Raw genomic sequence first — 22,750 nt, 5'->3', positions numbered from 1 at the left:
CCTTACCCGGCGGGTCCCCGGAGACCCGGCCCCCTCCGAGGTGGATGGAGCCGCAGCCGGTTCGGCGTGGGCTCCCCGCTTCTGCCGTGCCCGGACGCCCAGGACCGGGTTAGGGAGTCTGGCTCCGACTCCTCCAGAAGCCGCCGCGCCGCCCAGAACTCCGCAAAGCACTCGCCGCGCTCCAACCTCTGAGCCGGCCGCGGCCGGGCTCCGGCGTCAGACTTGTGCCAAGCGTCCGCCAGCCCTCGCCTTGCGAGCTGAGGGAGAGCGCCGACTAGGAGCGACCGAGGCGCTGTGGTGCGTGGCGGTGCGGGACGCACTGAGCACCAGGAGCGCTGTACCGCCCGCGCCCACGCCTGCTCCTCGCGGCACCGCTCGCAGCCCGCTGGGGTCCGGCACTCCCAACGCCCCGTCCCACAGGTCACCCCTTTGCTCCGCCCGCTCGCCGGTCAGGCCCACAGTTCGCGCCCACGCCCTGCCCACTAGCACGCCCGCCCACGTCCGGCCCCACCGTCCGTTCCTAGGCAATGCCACACCTACTCTCGCAGCACACTCCTCAGTCCACTCCTCAATCCCGACGCTCCCAACGTCAATCCCACAGCTCACTCCTACGCCCCGCCCACGCGGACGCCCCGCCCACAGCCTGGCAGCCCCGCCCCACTGCCAGGCAGCCACGCCCACACCACCACCCCGCCCCCCCGCCGCCTGGAAGCCCCGCCCACAGTCCCTGCCCACACTCCTGCCCTAGCCCGACCCATCGCCTGGCAGCCCGCCCACATTCCTCGCCCACACTGCCCACACTCGCGCCCACGCCCCCTCCCCACTGTCTAGGAGCCCCGCCTCGCACTCCCTCAGGCCTTGCTCAGTCCGCTCAGCCGTTGGCTAAAGGTGCGCACCTGCAGCAGCGCACCTGCAGCAGCTCACCTGCCCTCACTGGGACCACGCACAGGATTCAGGCAATTCAAGGCAAGAAAATCAGTGACTCTACTCTGTCGGGGCTGCTTATCCTCACACACCCACACTCCCAGGGCCACATTTTTTGGTTTGGGTTTCCAGTGTGTGTGTGTGTGTGTGTGTGTGTGTGTGTGTATGTGTGTGTGTGTGTGTTCGTGTTCCGGTTCAGGGAATTCAGACCCTGGACATTCTGTCTCTTAGCTTTTATTGTGCAAGGCCGGTGCTTTACCATTTGAGTCACAGCTTCACTTCCAACTTTTTGCTGGTTAATTGAAAATAAAAGTCTCGTGGAGGTTTCTGCTTAGAACCTCAATACATCCCAGCCTCCTGAGTAGCTGGGATTCCAGGCGTGAGCCACGGTGCCAGGTTTGAGCTGAGTTCCTGTGGTTACTCTTAAATTTTTCAGATTTAATTAACTTTATTAGTTGATGGAAAAATCAAAGTGCAGACGACACTGGGTCATCTAGCAAGGCAAAAACCAGTTTTGATCTGAGTCTTTGCACTTCTAGGAAAGAAGCCTTTATAAGTGAGAAGATTCTGGTAATCTTTTCTTTCAGAGAACTAATGATAAAGAACTTCACCCCTCTTCTCCATGTGGTGAAATACTTTTGCCCAGTAGATGCTCCCAGCAAACCAACCTGAATGGAGAGGGACGATGGGACAAGGAAAGGGGTCGCACTACAGTCTTATTTGTGAAACAGAACCATGGAACTTGATGTGACTGGTGGGGGAAGTGGCATGGGGGAGCACGGTGCCAGGTGTGACTGATCAAAATGCAGCGTACAAGGCTTGGTGCTAGTAGCTCACTCCTGTAAATCCTTGCTAATCTAAAGATGGAGATCTGAGGATCAATGTTCAAAGCCAACCAGGGCAGGAAAGTCCATGAGACTCATCTCCAAATAACCAGCCAAAAGCCAAAAGTTGGAGGTATGGCTCAAGCAGAAGAGCAAAAAAGCTAAGGAATAGCACCCAGGCCTGGGTTTGAGCTCCAGTACCAGCACAAAGAAAACAAAATGCATTGTTCTCATAAATAGGCATGTTAAATTAAAACCCCCTTGTACAACTATTTGAAGATTGAAAAATGATAACACAGTAAAAAAACTTGAAGATTAAAAAATAATAAACGACAAAAACAAAGCACCCTAAATGAGGCAAAAAGTCATTTGCTTGGTATTTGAGTCAGCAGTTTTAGTCTGTCTCAATGAATATTTTGAGTTCTTTATGTCATGTGTATTTGTTTCTTTCTTGGTTTGAGTTGTTCATTTTAGCTTAATATGAGAGAGGGAGAGAAAGAGAGATGTGCTAATGTGTGTGTACATATTCACACACCAACACATCGCTGTATTTTCAGGTGGAATGTTTTATTTCTGGTTTGAGTTGATGTTTATCAATGTCACTACTGTAATACTGTTTTCTAGACAAGTGCATGTGGCTCACACCTGTAATTCTAGCTACTTAGGAGGCTGGGAATATAAATAATAGGAATATGAGAATTATGGTTCCAAGTCCATGAGACTCTTATCTCCAGCTAACAACCAAAAAAGCCAGAAATAGAGCTATGGCAGAAATGGTAGCACACTAGCCTTGAACAAAACAGCTCAGGGACAGTTCCACACCCCGAGTTGAAGCCCCAGGATCAGTGCACGCACATGCATGCATGCACGCACACATTGTTTTCTAATAAAGAGCATTTGTAAGTAACCTTACTTTGATGGCTATATTTTGGGATATTAAATGGAATCAACAGAATAGTACTTGATTTTAAGTTATCTTAGGTTAAAAATATTCAACGTCATCTTACTGTATAGTTTTATTGTTATTTTTTGGTACCAGTCCTGAGCTTGAACTCAGGGCCTGGGCACTGTACCTGAGCCTTTTAGCTCAAGGTTGGCACTCTATCACTTGAGTCACAGCTCCACCGTGTGTGTGTGTGTGTGTGTGTGTGTGTATGCGTTTGTGTTTAATTAGAAATAATCACAGACTTTCTTGTCCAGGCTGGTTTCAAACCATAATGCTTATGTAAGGGGCTGAGAAATCCTGCCACTGAGGGGGCCTGGCATTAGGCTGCCTCAGGTGTAAGGGAAGGGGCAGCCTAGGAAGTCCCACCCCACGCGTTCATCACACCCACGGAGGCACTTCTAAGTGGTCTGGCAATTAGAGGGGGCGGGGCTTCATAGGTCCAGAGTGTATATATATATAGGCTGCCATGTAGGAAAGAGGAGGAGAGAAAAGGAGAGAGAAGCAGGAGTTCAGGTCAGGTCTCAGGTCTGGGTTCTGGGTAGCTAGCCCAGGACAAGGTAGTCGCAGGCTAGCATTTGGAGGTGGAGGGCTGCTCTGGTTCTGGGTTTTAGGTTGTAAATGAGATCCCTTCCCACCTTAAGTTGTACCTCGATGGATTATTCTCACTCTCAGAATACAACATTTAGAGCTCAGCTTTCTGAGTAGTAAGGATTATATAGGCCTAAGCCACCAGCACCTAGCCCATATATGTTCTTTCTATCTTTTTCTTTTATTTTCTTTTTTATGGCACTAGGGTTTGAACTCAGGACCCTGCATTTTCTAGGCAAGTGCCCTACCATTTAAGCCATGCCGTAGCCCCTGGATGTGTTCTTTTAATATTCTGTTTTGTTAATGTAGCTAGTAGCAAATGTGCCCCTAATTCATTCTAGGAGGCAAAGCACCACCAACAGGTGTTTCACTCCGTGTCTCTATGGCTTGGCCAATCCTGACCAAACCTGTATTTTTGTTTTCCAGAGATGGGACTATAGCTCAGGTGTAGAAACCCTGCCTAACCAGGCATTCTGGCCCATACCTGTAGTCCCAGCAATGGAGAGGCTGAAGCAAGAGTATTATGAGGCCAGGTGCCAGTTACTCATGCTACTCAGAAGGCTGAGACCTGAGGACCACCATTTGAAGCCAGCCTTGGGCAGCAAAGTCTGTGAGATTCTTATCTCCACCAAACTACAAAAAAAAAAAAAAAAAAAAGCTAGAAGCGGAGTTGTGACTCAAGTAGTAGAGCACTGGCCTTGAGCCACAATTTAATTAACCGCTTACACAGTCAGGTGCAGCCAGGTGGCAAAATTCTGCTGTGAATCTGTCAGCAGAAGTGATAGGTGCTGCCTCCAGGCCTGGCTTATGAAACTCTCTCCTCCTTTTCTCCAGCTAGAGAACAGCTAGAGTGCAGTGGAGCCAGTGGAAGCTTCTGGAACTCTAGACCACAGTGAAAAGGAAATAGGAGTCACAAATCACCCCTTTTCACAGAAATCAACATAATACCAGGCTAGGATTATGCCTCCGAAGAATATGGAATGATTTGTGGTCTTTAAATTTTATCTTTGTATTTTCCATTGTTACAGAAATTAGATGATGGCTGGGAATATGGCCTAGTGGCAAGAGAGCTTGCCTTGTATGCATGAAGCCCTGGGTTCAATTCCCCAGTACCACATATACGGAAAATGGCCAGAAGTGGCGCTGTGGCTCAAGTGGCAGAGTGCTAGCCTTGAGCAAAAGGAAGCCAGGGACAGTGCTCAGGCCCTGAGTCCAAGGCCCAGGACTGGCAAAAAAAAAAAAAAAAAAAAAAAAGAAATTAGATGATGTTTACGCAAGGATCTGTGGCTATAACCAAAGGCTTGAGAGGGCATTTTATAAATAATAGAAGCATATTTGGTTGCCAGTCCTAGAGAGGAGGAAGTCCAAGAGCTTAGGCCAGCATCTGCTCAGCATCTGGGGAGTGCCCCAGGCTACACTACACTACGCTGAGATAAAACTGACAATGATAGCTTGAGTTTCTCTCGCTCTCTCTCTCATGCCAGACCTAGGACTTGATCTCAGGGCCTGGGCACTATCCCTGAGCTTTTTTCACTACCATCTGAGCTTCACTTCTGGCTTTTTTTTTGGTGGGGCAGGGGTAGTTAGTTAGATGTGAGTCTCACAGATTTTCCTGCTCAGGCTGGCCTCAAACTGCAATCCTCAAATCTCAGCCTCCTGAGAGTATCTAGGATTACAGGTGTGAGCCACTGATGCCTGATGAACTTCTCTTCTTGTAAAGCCAAGTATTACTATCAGAAGCCCTCTCCCTCATAACGCCTAAACCCAATTACCTTCCAAAGGCACCTCCTCAATTTATAATTAAAATAATTAAACATGAGGTGTCCAGTTTCCAACATATCACTTTTGGGGGACATGTTCAAACCACAGGATATATATGTGTTGATAGATATATTTTAATTCAAATTAAAGCTCTTTAAAACTTTAGTGTGTGTGTGTATGTGTATGTGTGTATGAGTATATGCCAGTACTGAGGCTTGAAGTCAGCTTTCTGCTCTCATTTAGCTTTTCTACACAAGGGTGGTCCTCTCCCATTTGTACCACAGCTGTACTTCTGACTTTTTGCTGGTTGACTGGAGATAAGAATTTTACCAACCTTCCTGCCTGCCATGCATCAAATCATGATTCTCAGATCTCAGCCTCCTGAGTAGCTAGGATTATAGGCATGAGTCACCACCTGGCTTACTCAATTCTTTTTTTTTTTTTTTTGCCAGTGCTGGGGCTTGAACTCAGGGCCTGATCACTGCCCTTGGCTTCTTTTGCTCAAGACTAGCACTCTACCACTTGAGCCACAGCACCACTTCAGGCTTTTTCTGTATTTGTGGTGCTGAGGAATCAAACCTAGGGCTTCATGCATGCTAGGCAAGCACTCGACCACTAGGCCACATTCCTAGCCCTATTCAATTCAATTTTAACAACATGATCATGCTCGGATTAATCTAATCTCCAATTAACAAACTAAAACTGGAAGTAGAACTGTGGCTCAAAGTGGTGGAGTGCTAGCCTTGAGCAGAAAAACTCAAGGACAGCTCCCAGGCCCTGAATTCAAGCCCCACAACTGACAAAACAAAAAAAAGACTACAACTTGTTTACACCTTAATCCCAGCTACTCAGGAGGTAGAGATCCTTAAGATGGAGGTTTCAGGCCAGCCTTGGCACACACACACACACACACACACACACACACACACACACACACACACACACACCCGCAATACTTCGTATTTACCAGTAAAACTGGGTGTGGTTGTTTATGCCTGTGATTTCAGCAACGAGACCTATAAAGAGGAGATTCAAGATCCAGACTGGCCAAGCACCAGTGGCTCACCTCTGTAATCCTTGCTATTCAGGAGGATCATGGTTTGAAGCCAGCTGAGGCAGAAAAGACCCTGTAAGACTCTTATCTCCAATTCACCACTCAAAAAAAACCCAGAAGTGGTACTGAGGCTCAAGTAGTAGAGCCCTAGCTTTGAGCAAAAGAAGCTCAAGGACAGCACCCAATCTGTGAGCTCAAGCCCCACAACTGACCAAAAAAATAAAAAATAAAAAAGATTCAGGCTGTCTTTAGGGGTGGGGAAATAACATAAGACTCTTAAAAAATAAGCATAAGACCCTGAGTTCAAACCCAATACTAAGGAGGGTGGGGAGACTCTCACTTAAAAAAAAGTTATTGGGCTGGGGATATGGCCTAGTGGCAAGAGTGCTTGCCTCGTATACATGAAGCCCTGGGTTCAAGTTCCCAGTACCACATATACAGAAAACGGCCAGAGATGGCGCTGTGGCTCAAGTGACAGAGTGCTAGCCTTGAGCAAACCAGGGACAGTGCTCAGTCCCTGAGTCCAAGCCCAGGACTGGAAAAAAAAAAAAGTTATTTCCAGAGTTAAATGAATTATAAGTGTATTAGTCATGCAGTTAGGTTCTGTCAGTAGGTAAGCATAAATGTCATTGAAGTATCTAATGGTCACTAAAGGGTATGAGTCATATTGATTTTGTGTGATGACATGCCATGGCTGACATACACAAATAAATCTTTGAGGACCTAATTGAAGAAGAAAATTAAGTGTAGGATATTTTGAGTTGGAGCCAATTCAGACTTCAGTACAGTTTGTTTGTGCTTGTACTAGGACTTGAACTCAAGGCCTTGTGCTCTTGTTCAGCTTTTGAACTAAAGACTAGCACTGTACTACTTAAGCCATGGCCCTACTTCTAGCATTTTGCTGATTAATTGGAGCTAAGAATCTCATGGATTCTCTTGTGCAGCTGGCTTTAAACCATGATTTTAGAGCTTAGCCTCCTGAGTAGTTGGGATTACAGGCCTGAGCTATCAGTACAGTGCTGGGAATAATTTTTTGAAGAGTTTTAATCAAGGAAAAATAATAGGTTTGCATTCTGTCCACCTCGCATATTAAAATCATTACACCAAAAATTACTGACCAATCATAGTTTTTGTTTAGGTTTGAACTCAGGAGCTCTTTGCTTTCTAGAACTTGACTTGAATACTTGAGCCATGCCTCCAGTCATATTTCCCTGGTTAACTTTAAGATATAATCTTGGTCCTAGACAAGCATGCACCTAGACAGCAATCCACCTATTTTAGATTTCTCATTGTAGCTGGGATGAGAAGTATCTGCCACCATTCCCAGATATTGATGGAGACGCAGTATTGTATATATTCTTTTTTAAAATTATTTTGCCAGTCGTGGGGCTGGAAGTCAGGGCCTGGGCACTGTCTCTGGCTTCTTTTGTGCTCAGGGCTAGCACTCTACGACTTGAGCCACAACCTCACTTCTGGCTTTTCCTGTTCTTGTGGTGCTGAGGAATCGAACCCAGGGCTTCATGTGTACGAAGCGAGCACTTTACCACTAGGCCACATTCCCAGCCCTGTATATATTCTTTTTTTTTTTTTTTTGCCAGTCCTGGGGCTTGGATTCAGGGTCTGGGCACTGTCCCTGGCTTCTTTTGTGCTCAGGGCTAGCACTCTACAACTTGAGTCACAGTGCCACTTCCAGCACTTTCTGTTTATGTAGTGCTGAGGAATCAAACCCAGGGCTTCATGCGTGCTAGGCAAGCACTCTACCACTAAGCCACATTCCCAGCCCCCTGTATATAATCTTGAGTGACCTAGAATCACAATCCTCCAGTTTTCAGCCTCCTAAGTAGCTAGTAGAATTTTTTAGATTTTTTTTTTTTTGGGGGGGGGCTGGGGCTTGAACTGAGGGCCTGGGTACTGTCCCTGAGTTATTTTGCTAAAGGCTAATGCTCTACCACTTTGAGCCACAACACCACTTCTACTTTTCTGATGGTTAATTGGAGGTAAGAGTCTTACAGACTTTCCTACCTATGCTGGCTTTGAATTATGACCCTCAGATCTCAGCCTCTTGAATAGCTAGTATTTAAGGTGTTAGCCACCAGTTCCTGGCAATGTTTTTCATGATTGAAAACATTTTTCCTTTTCTTCATGGTACTAGGATTTGAGCCAAAAGCCCTACACATGCTAATCAAATGTCCTACCCCTGAGCTCCATCCCAGCCTACAATGTTTCATCTTAAAGGAAAGACCCTTCCTTCCGTGAATGAGAGTGGATGAGCACCTTGGGGGAATTTACTTATATATTTAGAGATAATTTACTTAGGTATTTCTAGAGAATTTTAAGAAACTACCTTAATGGAATAGATCTTTCTCATATTTTTGCTACCTGTAACATTCTTTTTTTGTATAGTTTTCACCTTGGCAGTGTGGTAATGTTTTGTAACCATTACTTACCTACATGTTCCCAAGCCATCACATCACTGCAGGGTGATGAGATGCCATTCCATGTTCTTGCTGTTCTCTCCCCTGACCTGGAAATATAAAGAAAGCTAAAATATGCAGGAAATCAGTGGCTCATGCCTGTAATCCTAGCTAGTCAGGGGCTGAGATCTTTAAGAATCATGACTTAATTAGCTGGGACAGGAAGTATGGCTCAAGTGATAGAGCTAAGGGAGAACACAAGGCTCTGAGTTCAAGCCCCAGTACTGGCAAGAAAAACAAAACAAAAAACTCCAATAATCTAAAAAAATTGCTATATTAAGGGGAAAATTATATACTCAGTCTGATTCATAGCCAGGCAACCAATGGTAGCAGTTTTTACAGATTTCACCAAGAGATGAGATTGTGAGTATATTATCTTTCTTGCGTGTCTTCTAAACTATGATAAATATGCATTGGCACCTGGCCCTGGTGACTCACTCTTCTAATCCTAGCTACTCAGGAGGCTATGATCTGAAGATCTCAGTTCAAAGCCAGCCTGGTCAGGAAAGTTCATGACACTATTATCTCCACTTAATTACCAGAAATGCTGCAAGTGGAGCTGTGGCTAAAGTGGTAGAGCACTAGCCTTGAGTAGCAAAAGCTCAATGACATCACCCAGCCCTGAGTTCAAACCCAAAGCAAAAAGAAAGACATACAGACAGAAAGACAGACAGACAGACAGAAAGATACACACATACACAGAAAGAGAGAGAGAGAAGAAAAAGCATTGCTCTCATCACTGTGAAAATAGAAACAAATAGTTGAGAACTTGGGAAAAGAATGAGAAAATAATGCAATTTTTTTTAGCTGGGCACTGGTGGCTCACACCTGTAATCCCAGATACTCAAGAAGCTGAGATCTGAGGATGACCATTTGAAGCCAGCCCAGGTAACAAAGTCCGTGAGACTCTTATCTCCAATGAACCACCAGAAAACTGGAAGTGGCCCTGTGGCTCAGAGTGATAGACTGCTAGCCTTGAGCACCCATGCCCTGAGTCTAAGCCCCATGCCCAACAAAAATAACAACAAACAAAAAAAAACCCTGCCGGGCTGGGGATATAGCCTAGTGGCAAGAGTGCCTGCCTCGGATACACGAGGCCCTAGGTTCGATTCCCCAGCACCACATATACAGAAAACGGCCAGAAGCGGCGCTGTGGCTCAAGTGGCAGAGTGCTAGCCTTGAGCGGGAAGAAGCCAGGGACAGTGCTCAGGCCCTGAGTCCAAGGCCCAGGACTGGCCAAAAAAACCCAAAAAAAAAACCAAAAAAAAAAAACACAAAAAAAAACAACCCTGCCATTTGTTCCAAGAGAAATGAATGTTTACACCCCCATATGCAGATGTAGCTCAGACTCCCACAGGCTGTGAGAGAAGAAGCTGTGTCCAGAACACAGGTTCTGAGCGAGGTCAGCTGCCCAAAAAGCTGACACAGCCACACCACCTGTGTCTTGTGAACACCACTTGGCAGCCAATTATCACCCCGAGTCTCCTGCTGATCTAGACAGCGTTTAAAAGCACAATCAGTTCTGGAATAATTTGTTCAATGCCTCAGATGGATTTTCCCATCTGAAAAGAGAGCCATAGCCTCTCGGTGTTTATATTTGTAATGTATCACAATGGCATCTGGATGTCCTACTGAATTTTTACACATCTTAAATGTTGCAACAAATTTATTTGTAGTGCCAGTACGGGGCTGGAACTCAGGACCTCTCCTCTTGCTTACCTTTTTCCCTCAAGGTTAGCACTCCTCTACTTTTTTGTGTGTGTGCCAGTCCTAGGGCTTGAACTCAGGGCCCAGGCACCGTCCCTGAGCTACTGCTGCTGCTTTTTTTCTTTTTTCTTTTTTTTTTTGTCAGTCATGGGGCTTGAACTCTGGGCATGGGTGCTGTACCTAAAGCTCTTCAGCTTAAGGCTAGCACTCTACCAGTTGAGCCATAGCTCCACTTCTGGTTTTCTGGTGGTTAATTGGAAATAAGAGCCTCATGGACTTTCCTGCCTGGGCTAGCTTTGAACCCTGGTCTTCAGATCTCAGCCCCCTGAGTAGCTGAGATTACAGGTGTGAGCCACCAGAGCCCAGTGATTCAGATTTAGAAGCACCACTGTTGTTCCAGACAGTGCTGAACATGCTAGCAGAAGGCCACACTTCAGCATTCACATGTGGTGGAGTGATTCTCTGACCTGTGGTTACCTCATCCTCGGCAAAGACCTGCTGATGTCCTTGGAACACCAAGGGCTCAAGGAGGAAAACCTCCTTTAAAGCACTTCTGTGTCTGATGGCGAGCCAGATCATCTGGTCATGAGACATTCCTGATAGAAGTCCTGGAAAAATTGCCTTGCAGCTGCTCATGTAGAGGATATTATTGTTAAGATAGCACAGCACCGACAGCAGTTATATGATAAAATGTAGCCATGTTTTGACAAGTCTTTATCCTATGATGTATATTTTTCTGTTTGAACTTTACTTTTGAAGTTGTGAACTGATGTGTAAGGACCCTACTTCTAAAATAGTATATAAGTCCTGGCTTTCCTAAAATAAAACGTGCATTGGTTCCTTTGCCTCTGCATCCCCTGTGTCCTGATTTTCGTTGCTTCAGTTCCTGGGTCCAGGCCCCTTCTAGAGGGCTGCAACATTCATATGTTTTAGTTTCTCATGTCTGATAGTTGGTACAACTTTGATCAATTGAATGAGCAAAAAGAATTTTGGTGAGCTGTGTGCTAGTGGCTCATGCCTGTAATTCTACCTACCCAGGAAGCAGAGATCTGAGGATCATAGTTCAAAGATAGCCCAGTATAAGGCCATGAAACTTTTATCCCCAATTTACCACCAAAAAACCAGAAGTGGAGTTGTGGCTCAAAGTGATAGAGCACTAGCCTTGAGCATAAATAGCTTAGGGAGAACCCAGGCCCTGAGTTAAAGTCCCACAAAAAAACCACAACAAAAATTGGTGACTTCATTAATGCATGTAATATGTAGTTCATAAATGCTCACCCACTGGCATCCATGAAAATGATTAGTGGTGAGCATATTGCTTGTAGAGAAAACTGCAGTTTGGTCATAGGCAACAATATCAAGAGAACAATGGTTGGGCATCAGTGGCTCATGCCTGTAATCCTAGCTACTCAGGAGACTTAGATCTTAGAATCGTGTTTTAAAGCCAGCTCCAGCAGGAAAGTCCATGAGACTCTCCAATTAACCACCAGAAAACCTGGAAGTGGAAGTGACTCAAGTGGTAGAGTGCTAGCCTTGAGTGAAAAAGCTGAGGCAAGAGAGTGAGGCCTGAGTTCAAGCCCCAGTATTGGCACAAAAACAAACGGCAAACATTCAGGCTGAAAAAGCCGCTTTGGAACAAATATTAATCTAGATTTTGTGCTTTCATTTCTGGCACGTGTGCGCCTGCACACACATCCAAGTTGTGGGGCTGAATGAACTCAGAGCTTGGGCACTCCCTCTGAGTTTTTTTGTTCAAGGCTAGCACTCTGCCACTTCAGCCACAGCTCCACTTCTAGCTTTGTGCTAGTTAATTGGAGATAAGAGTCTCACAGACTTTCCTGACCCAGCTGGCTTTGAACTATGATCCTCAGAACCAGTCTCCTGAGTAGGATTCAGATGTGAGACACTAGCACCCAGCCTCATAGTTTGAGTTTGTTTTTTTCTCTCTCTCTCTTTTTTTTTTTTTTTTTTGGCCAGTCCTGGGCCTTGGACTCAGGGCCTGAGCACTGTCCCTGGCTTCTTCCCGCTCAAGGCTAGCACTCTGCCACCTGAGCCACAGCGCCCCTTCTGGCCGTTTTCCATTTATGTGGTGCTGGGGAATCAAACCGAGAGCTTCATGTGTAGGAGGCAAGCACTCTTGCCACTAGGCCATATTCCCAGCCCTTTTTTCTCCTTTTTTTGAATAGATAGCATACTTCCATGACTAAAATAGAAAAACATCAAAAGGCAGAGAGGGGCTCCCTCCTGGCCCCTCCCATTCCAGCCTTCACTCTTTCACAAGTAACTTTTTTCTATCGGGTTCTGCTGTTACTTTACCAAAAACAATAACAAATATATTTTAATAAATATTTGTATAAATATATAATACAGACATATATATTTTATATAATTTTATATTTAAGTATACTTTTTTTTAGTTTTCTCTGTTGCCTATCCATTGTGTGGCAAGCTATATATGAGAGTATATCTTTTCAAGTCAGTGGGTTTTAATAGGTAAATTATTTTTCTTTCCTTTGAAAGCCTTTGCTATGAGTCACTTATTAATCTTGGGCTAGTAGCTTGTTCAAATAAGACAAATATTCCTGTGACATTTGACTGACATTTTCAATAATTTACAACTTCAAAAGAGTCAAATTATGAAAGCATCAGTAGAGTTCTTTGTTTTACTTTAATAAACACTAATTAAAATGTCGACTGCTGCTATTTTGAAGATTTCTTGTATAGATTTTTTTCCCCTACTGGGGTTTGAACCCTTTCTATCTAGGAGGTACTCTACACTTCCTGCCTTTTTTTTTTTTTATTCTGGTCATGTTTTTACTTTTAGCCCAGGCTGACCTCAAACTAAGATTCTCCTGATCTCAGGAGGAATGGCAGGCACACACCACTGCAGCCTGAAATGGGGTGCTAGGAATTTTTTGCCCAGGTTAGGCAACTATAATGTTCTCCATCTCCGCCTCCAGAGTAGCTGGGATTATAGGCATGAACCACAGTCACCTGTCCTTAAAGACTCTGATGTTCTTAGCACAGTGTATGTGGAGATGAGATGTCACAGCTACATGGACAATTCCAAGATTAAACTTTTAAGTTTTCTCTCTTTCTTTTTTTGGTATGTGCCAATTCTGAGGCTGGAACTCAGGCCTCAAGCTCTCACTTGGTTTCGCTTAAGGCTGGTGCTCTACCACTTGGGCTACACCTCCACCTTGGGCATTTTGATAGTTAATTGGAGATAAGAGATATCATGAATTTTTCTGACTCAAATGCAAAATAGTTTTGACTTGTGATCCTCAGATTTCAGCTTCCTTGGAGTAGCTAGGATTACAGGTGTGAGCCACCAGTGCCCAGCTGATGAAACTCTTATCACAAATTAACCACCTAAAAACTGAAAGAGGAGCTGGCTCAAAGTAGTAGAACACTGGGGCTGGGAATATGGCCTAGTGGCAAGAGTGCTTGCCTCGTATACATGAAGCCCTGGGTTCAATTCCCCAGCACCACATGCATAGAAAACGGCCAGAAGTGGCGCTGTGGCTCAAGTGGCAGAGTGCTAGCCTTGAGCAAAAAGAAGCCACGGACAGTGCTCAGGCTCTGAGTCCAAGGCCCATGACTAGCAAAAAAAAAAAAAAAAAAGTAGTAGAACACTAACCTGGAGCCGAACAAGCTCAGGGAAAGTGCCCAGGCTGTGAGTTCAAACCCCATGACCAACCCAGAAAAAAAAACAAATACTAATTCTAAACTGAGGAAAAACTTACACTGATGAACAAAGGATGGCCAGTTTATTTCTGAAAACAAGTTATGCATGACATGATATTTAGTAAGTAACATAAACCAAGAATTAAGAATTGCTAGATTGGCTTCTGGTGACATTCTCAGCTCTGGAGGGCTTTCTCCAAGCTGAATAATCAGATTACATGAATACAAGCAGTATCTAATGGGTTCTCCCAGAAAACATTCAATGAGGATTGTCTACAGACAAAAAGTAAAAAAAGCAAGCCATAATGAATGCATAAAAATCTTTTTTCTGTTGTTGTCTAAAACAAAGGCATTTCTTGGAGAGCATTTCCTTGGACATTTGGATTAAAAAACAATGCTAATTAGCAACCCCCCCCCAAAGTTTCTTCAATTTTTCAGTCATATTTTCCTATGGTATTATTATTATTATTAGGTGGAAATAGTCATAGCATTGAATCCCCAAAGGCATAGTAATCAAATGGCAATTAAACATAGACAACTAGCTGGATCATTTGTTAGAACAGTAATCATACAGTGTACAAATCAAGGTTGGCCATATGTGACACAATTATTACTGGAAAGAAATACAATAATAAAATCATGTTTGATTTGTTACATGTGCATAATCATGCAAATAAAAACAGTAGATTACAAAAATGTCATAAAATGTTTTTAAAGATTCATTTATTTGAACTATTGAGCTTAAAAATTCTGTGGCAATGATGTCTACAGGATGTCTTTCCTTTGCTACAAAACCTTATCTATGAACCTAGTGATTCATCCTAATCTCCTCTCATTAGCATTGAATAATGATTCCTTAACAAGATATAACACTTCCTGTTACCTAGCAGCTCTCTACAATTTGTCTTAAAATGGTTTTTTTTTTTGCCAAGGACTGGGGGGCTCATGCCTATAATTCCAGCTTCTTAGAAAACTGAGAGTTGAGGATCACGGTTTGAAGCCAGCTTGGGAAAACAAATCCAAAAGACTCTTATCCTCAATGAGCCAGCAAAAATCCAGAAGTGAAGCCATGGCTTAAGTGGTAAAGTACCAGCCTTGAGCTGAAAAACCAAGCAAGACAATGAGGCCCTGAGTTTAGTACCGGCACACAATAAAATAATTTAAAAAAGAAAAGCAAACATTCACATATAATTTACTTCTAGTGTTCCCGTTAAGGAATTAGAATAATCAGAAACTGATTCTGAAGATGGAAGTTAAAATAAAGTTCTCTACAAGTAGGGTATAGCATTTAAAACTTCCATCTAAGAAAAATTACTCAAACTTCACTGGTACTGGGAAGATTATCAAGAACTGGAGAAGAGAGGGGTGAAAAACAGATGAGATTAAAGTCATGCATCTCTACATAGAAAGGAACACAGATAATCTCTGTATATTTCTAGGATACAGAACTCTCTTGTTTATTCCTAATTCAGAAATCATGAGAGAAATCAGATGTCTACAGTGTTTATAGTAAAGAAGAGGAACAATTGTGTGTGTGTGTGTGTGTGTGTGTGTGTGTGTGTGTGTGTGTGTGTGTGTATACAGGTACTGGGGCTTGAATTTAGGGCATGGAATCTGTCCCTTAGCTTTTTTGCTCAAGGCTAGCAATCTACCACTTGAACCACACCTTCACTTCTGGCTTTTCTGGAGGTTAATTGGAAATAAAAGGCTCAAGAACTTTCCTATTGTGGCTGGCTTCCAATAGCAATCGTAGATCTCAGCCTCTTGTGTAGCTAGGATTACAGGTGTGAGCAACTGGCACCCAGCAGTGCTTCTCTTCGTAATAGTCATGTCACTTCTGCAAACATTAGGTAACATACCTCAATAATAAATATCTCAATTAGAACTGTGAGTAACAGATTGAAAAGAAATGTCTCCATGAAACCTTTTGGGTATGAAGGTCACAATCTGGCTACACGAATGGAATGCTTCAGGGACTAGGGAAAATAGGTTCATATTCAAATCCAGATGAATTTAATTTCAGATATAACTCATCTAGAAGCATTATTACACATAACGGAAAAGGTCACTACTGAGCTGGACTAGTTATATGTCCACAGACATTATGATAAAAAAAATATCAGTGCCACACTGATGATGCTTTTGATCCTATCTCCGGTGTAATAGCTATCTGAGAAATTATGTTCCCTGTACTTGAAAATATTACTACCATAATTTTTTTTGTAATCCTAAATACAAGGACTGTTTCTGATTTATTAAACAAAAAAACCACAAAAATTTGGAAGCTGGGCACCAGTGGCTCACTGTAATCCTAGCTACTCAGGAGGGTCAGAGGTTCAAAGCCAGCTGGGGCAGGAAAGTACATGAGACTCTTATCTTCAATAAACTAGCAAAAAGTTGGAAGTAGAGCTGTGGCTCAAGTGGTAGAATGGTAGTCTTGAACATAAAATCTCAGGACCTGAGTTCAAGTCCAGGACCAGCACCAAAAAATAAAAATAAGAAATAAAACTGAAGAGCAAACTTAAAAAAAAAAAATCAGGGCTGGGGATATGGCCTAGCGGCAAGAGCGCTTGCCTCGTATACATGAAGCCCTGGGTTCAATTCCCCAGCACCACATATATAGAAAATGGCCAGAAGTGATACTGTGGCTCAAGTGGCAGAGTGCTAATCTTGAGCAAAAAGAAGCCAGGGACAGTGCTCAGGCCCTGAGTCCAAGGCCCAGGACTGGCCAAAAAAAAAAAAAAAATCAAAACCTTAACTTTGTTTCTGACAAATCTAGGTACAGTTATGTCTTTGATATTAATGTATCTGTGACATCCTTGGGCTGAACCAGCAGTTAGTCTTTTTTTTTTCTCTCTCTCCGTCATGATCTAGAGAGATCTAGGGATCAAGGATGTTCTGCCAGCCTTGTTGACAAAAGGCACTCTATAAGTGTGTCTTTCCTCTCGTGTGTGTGTGTGTGTGTGTGTGTGTGTGTGTGTGTACACCTCTAGCTGGGGAGGGAGTCTAGGGACTCAGAAAAGTCCTCTACCATTGAGCTATACCCTCAGAGTCCTACCCACTGACAACTTTCTGAGAAACAGATTATATACCACTTGGCTGATTGTGATAATAAAATTTGACATTTTTATCCCAGTAGAAAACATTTTATTTTTTTATTTCATATTTTGTAATCACTTGAAATTGGAAAGGATTTAAAATAGTAGCTAGGGAAAGGTCCACATTCTTAGTTTACCGAATGGAAGTTTCATGTTTGTGTGAACTAGCAAGACTTCTTTGTATAAGAATATTCCCCAGCTAGGCACTGGTGGCTCCTGACGTAATCCTAGGTACTCAGGAGCCTGAGATCTGAAGATCACAGTCCAAAAGTCTTTAAGACTAATCTCCACTACCAAATTAACCACCAAGAGGCCAGAAGTAGAGCTATGGATCAAATGGTAGAGCACCAGCCTTGAGCACATGAAAGCTAAAGGACAATGCCCAGGCCCTGAGTTTAAACCCTAGTGTGCACACACACATGTGCACACGTGCACGTGCATACACCCTCACACATATATACACGCGTACACACACACATACACAGGTACCCCCCTATGGCATGGAAAAAGTAAACCTTAAAGACATTTCAAATAAAGATTATATTTCAGAGGTATTCCTTCTTCTGAGGGGATAGAATATCTACTGGTCACAAAGTATTCCTGAGGACATTTGGGGATTTTTTAAACTTTGACATTTGAGGCTTTTTGTAGTAAAATTGCTACATTCTGCAACAAACTATAAAGAAATTATGAAATCTAGCTACAAGGATAAACAGTAATCACAATCCCCTTTCTCAAGAACAAATAGCTTTGAGAAAGATTGCTATCCCACTTGAAAGGATTAAAACCCTTTTTATGACTAACTAGTAAAACTGCAAAGTATTTTTAAACTTTTCAAAGGAAAGAATAATATAATTATGGCTCCCAGAATATATGGTACATTGAGATGTCTTATTAGTGAATACATTCGAGACCACCAATAATACTCGGTTGTTGTTTTTTTTATTAACAAAAAAATTGTGCCAGGTGCCTATGGCTCATGCCTATAATCCTAGCTATTCAGGAAGCTGAGATCTGAGAATCATGTTTCAAAGCTAGGCTGGGCAGGAAAGTCCAAGAGACTCACCTCTAATTAATAACAAAAGTCCTGGAAGTGGAGCTGTGGATCAAGTGGTAGAGTGCCAGCCTTGAGCACAAAAGTTCAAGGACAGCGCCCAGGCCCTGAGTTCAAGCTCCAGGGCAAGCACCAAAAAGCAACAAAAATAAATAATAATAATTCCTTATGACTATAAATTCCAGTGCTTAATTTTCCAGTTAAAAATCTCTTTTCTCTCTCAATGAAGTCTTCCTTCCGAATTCTAGCCATTATGATAGCTTACTTTTTTTTTTTTTGCCAGTCCTGGGGCTTGAACTCAGGTCCTCAGCACTGTCCCTGAGCTTCTTTTGCTCAAGGCTAGTGCTCTACCACTCTGGCTTTTTCTGTTTATGTGGTGCTGAGGAATTGAACCCAGGCTTCATGTGTGCCAGGCAAGCACTCTACCACTAAGCCACATTCCCAGACCGTCTTCCTTTTTTTAAGAGAAAATAATTCTCTTTTCTTTTAAAAAATTTTTATTTTTCTCAACTTCAAAAGATTGTATCCTTAAGGGGTTAGGGCTTAATGTGCCCACTAAGTGTTCAGGGCTTCTTGAGAAATTCTCTTTTCTTGAGGATTACTACTTCCTTAGGCTAAATAAAGTATTATTTCCAGATAAATCTTTAAAATTAGTGAATAGCTTTGTGTTTTCTAGAAGTTCTCCAAATCAACACTTATCCTCTACTCCTTTTTGGAATACACACACACACACACACACACACACACACACACACACACACCAAGATTTAAGAAAACCATGAGTTGATCAGAAAGCACTTGAACGAGAAGCAATTGATTGCTTCATTTTATTTCACTGTTATTTTGTAATTAAGAATATCCTCTGTAGGAAAGCATTTCTGTACACCAAGTCTTCCATATTGCAATTGTGCTTACTTTAAAAACATCTTGGCATGGGTGTGGAGGCTCACGCCTGTAATCCTAGCTACTCAAGAGGATGACATACGAGGATTCTGGTTTGAAGCTAGACCAAGGAAGACAAATCTGTGAAACTCTTATCTCCAATAAACCAGCAAAAAGCTGAAAAATGGAGGTGTGTCTCAAGTGGTAGAGAACCAACCAGCCTTGAGCTAAAAAGCTCAGAAACAGTGCTCAGGCCCTGAGCTCAAGCCCTAGTACCAGCACAAAATAAATAGTTTATTTAAAACATCTATAAGTGAAGATAAATATGGCTCAATTTAAATTATACTAAGCAAAGCCACAGATAAACCTAGGTTTTCTCTCTTACTGTCAGGGGTTATCACCTAATTTTGTTCTAATTTATCTCCAAGTTTATCTTCTTGGCAAACTCCTGCTAAAATAAACACAGGATTAGAATTTGCAAGCAAAAGCCTTTCCCAATCTATTCAGATTTTTAAAAAAAACCTGAAATAAAACTAGTTTATAAGTGATTTCATGATAAGTTTCGTATTGGGAGAAAAGTATTTACCCAGAGAAGACTCACTGAGCACACACCACCACCACCTCCTAAAACCAGAGTCAAAGAAAGATGTTCTGAGGTACTTGTTTAAAAGCCACAGTTTCCCTTGGGCACAAAGTCAACTCAGCAGCCATGTTCCTCTTCAGCTCCAAACACTTGGGAAAAAAAAAAAAAACCCACAACACAGGAGGAAGTAAGATTTCTTTCATTGACTCCAGTAAAACCTATCTTGGCTCCCTCATCCTGCTACACCAATAAACACGATCCCATGGAAACAGCAAGGCAATACATGTAGGAACAAAGCAAGAGGGGCCCAGGGTTAGAACTTGCATGAAGATCTGTTTCTAAGTTGGGCACCATTGGCTCACATCTGTAATCCTAGCTACTAAGGAAGCTGAGATCCAAGGATCATGGTTCAAAGCCAGCCCAGGCAGGAAAATCCTTGAGACTCTTACCTCCCATGAACCAGCCAGAGGTAAAGGTGTGGCTCAGGTAGTAGAGTGCCAGCCTTATGAGCAAAAGCCAAGCAGGAGTGTGAGATGCTCTGAGCTCAAGCCCCAGTACCAGTGCATGTATGTATACACACACACACACACACACACACACACACACACACACACACACACATCTGTTTCTGTCCTTTAGCCCTAACCCCTATTTTGTGGAAGATTTCAATTATTTTCCCCAAGCTGCCTATGAAAGGACCTGGATCAAAGTAGCACTTCTAGAAAGAACACAGACCTTTTGGTGGCTTTAATTAACAAGGAACAAGCCTTCACTGGGGGATGATTGACAAGAACTGACAAAGTATACATTAGGACTGACAACTCTCTGACAATGCCCCCCTCCTCCTTGACAAACCCCTATGGTTAGCACCCCACATGGCTTAATGGTCCTTTGCATGAACAATGAGGACTCCAGTCATTTTGAAGACAAGTTACAGATTCTGTTACATGAAAAAAGAAATCCTTGGGTCTTTAACAAAGTTAAGGCTATTTGACAGGGAAAAGGAACCAAGGTGAAGAGCAACAGTGTGGACCAGCCCTGGGAAATTAAGGAGCCCAGTGCAAGACTTAACATCTCAAGGAGTTGTTTCCTTGTTTGTTAGATGTGCAACATAAATTTTGCTTATGAAAATCCATGGCCTGAAATCAAGTCATAAAAATTTCCTAATAGAATATGGAAATTAACTAGGAGCATGTCTTATCTCAATCTAGAATGATTATAGGCACCTGAGTGTTGATCAAAAGTAGACAGTGAGCTATGGTTTTTTACCTATTTGTTTGGGAGGGGTGTTGGCAAGGAAGATTAATTATGGAAAAAAACATAACAAAGCATACAATTGATTCAAAATCTGAAACATTCTGGGTCAATTAACTAGCCAAGACTACCTTACACCTATCTCTGTATATATTTCCCAATTCTTGATACTTTTTAGCAGGAAAGATTCATAGAGGAACCCTGAATTGGGAAGAAGAAAAAAATATATATTCTGATCATTAAATAAACACACCATTTCCCCCTTCAAATTATTTAGCCTTAACATCATATCATCTCTCTCTCTCTCTCTCTCTCACACACACACACACACAAGCAGCACCAGTGCATCTACTCAAATTGCATTTTCAAAAAAGCTAAAGATGCCATCCAAATTTGAGTCTGCCAGTGAATTGTAATTTAGTCTTTCTTAGATTTACTTAATAATGTCTAGTGAAGAACTCTAATAAGAAAAACACAAAGAAAAACAAAACCCAGCAGTTAATGAGCAACTGATTAGAAAATAAAGTTGCATACATAGTATGAATGTAACAGCAAAATAAAGTTACTGTTAATGTTCAAATGCACTTCGCATATCATTTTGTGAAAGGAAAATAACCAGTCTGGCTAATTCTAGATCTCAAACTAAATTACAACTCATATTTCACTAAGCAAACTATTGCTGATTCAAAAAATTAATTAAATTCCTCTCTCACAGAAATTAAATTATTTTGATAGACATACATCAGGTAGCAAAAAAAAAAAAAAATCTCCAACAAAATAAATATCAACGACCAAAACAACAAAAAGAAAAAGGAATTCCTCTATAACTGAATTTGGAGGATGAAGAAAGATAATTACATAACATATGTCTCCTTAAATTATCATCGGACACTCCACTACAGAGGTAAAGCCAGTCATCTGAGATACATTTTGTGTTGTTTTTGAAATTGAAGTACACTGTAGCTAACTGATTGTAGTTTATCATGACTGATCCCACGGATCCCACAAGAAGTCTGTGCTTTGTGTTTTCTTCTCAACGTTTCCTCTTCCCAGATGATGAATCCAATTCCAGGTGATTATGGAGAAGAACCCCCCCCTCCCCCGCTGGGTCTTGGGCAGTATCCTGGGTGTGGCCCCAATGTCCACTGGCGGTGAGGCTTAGGGGCGAGGTGGTGGTGAGAGACACTGGAGAGGAACGCAGGGAGAGCTGGAAGGTGGCTGCTCCTCAGGACCCACTCCATCAGGACTGCAAAGCAGAAACACATCCATCAGCAGAAACGCACTGACCGAGTCAGGCACGCTGTTGACATCACACAAACACTTTAAAGGAAAGAAGTAGAAATGGTGCCTAGAAAATAGTTTCAACCTAAAGCATGCCAGCACCACTGGGGGAGGGAGGGGTCAAAACAAGACATGACAAAGAAAAATGAAATGCATTGGGGAAATGATAAAAACTCTTCACCCCAGATTGTACTTTTCAGTTTTGTTTGTTTTTGTGCCAGTCCTGGGGCTTGAACTCAGGACCTGGGCACTGTCCCTGAGCATTTTTGCTGTTTAAGCCACAGCTCTACTTCTGCTTTTTTGGTGGTTATTTGGTGATAAGAGCCTCTCCGAGTTTCCTGCCTGGATTGGCTTTGAACCGTGATCCTCAAGAGCTCAGCTTCCTGAGTAGCTAGGATTACAGGTGTGAGCTACCAACACTCCCCTGTGGAGAGAAAGAGTGGAAGTTGGGTTTGGACTAGGCTGTCATCATGGGAGGAGAAACATTTGCAACTCATGAAAGTACTTTGCTTTCAAGTAGTCGCCCTCGTGGGGAAAGCAAGCACCCTAAATGTGGCCATCTCAGGACAAGCAACTGACTGGGTCACTTAACTGTTTAGTCATGCTGGGTGCTGGTGGCTCACACCTGTAATC

At 42.8% G+C, this 22,750-nt stretch overlaps 1 protein-coding gene across 1 annotated transcript in view; it reads right to left on the bottom strand.

The window, feature by feature from the left end:
• Positions 1 to 20,205: 20,205 nt before the first annotated feature.
• The window catches only part of Bicd1 (BICD cargo adaptor 1), an 85,241-nt gene continuing 82,696 nt past the window's right edge, over positions 20,206 to 22,750 (bottom strand). The window contains exon 12 of the mRNA XM_048367073.1: positions 20,206 to 22,082. Within this exon, the coding sequence (XP_048223030.1) occupies positions 21,995 to 22,082 (88 nt within the window). The 3' untranslated portion in view covers positions 20,206 to 21,994. The remainder of the gene's footprint in view (positions 22,083 to 22,750) is intronic.

This window comes from Perognathus longimembris, chromosome 1, assembly GCF_023159225.1.
Source record: "Perognathus longimembris pacificus isolate PPM17 chromosome 1, ASM2315922v1, whole genome shotgun sequence".
Lineage (NCBI taxonomy): Eukaryota > Metazoa > Chordata > Mammalia > Rodentia > Heteromyidae > Perognathus > Perognathus longimembris.
The sequence above is the reverse complement of the archived record's forward strand: the minus strand, read 5'-3'. Positions and strand labels throughout refer to the sequence as shown.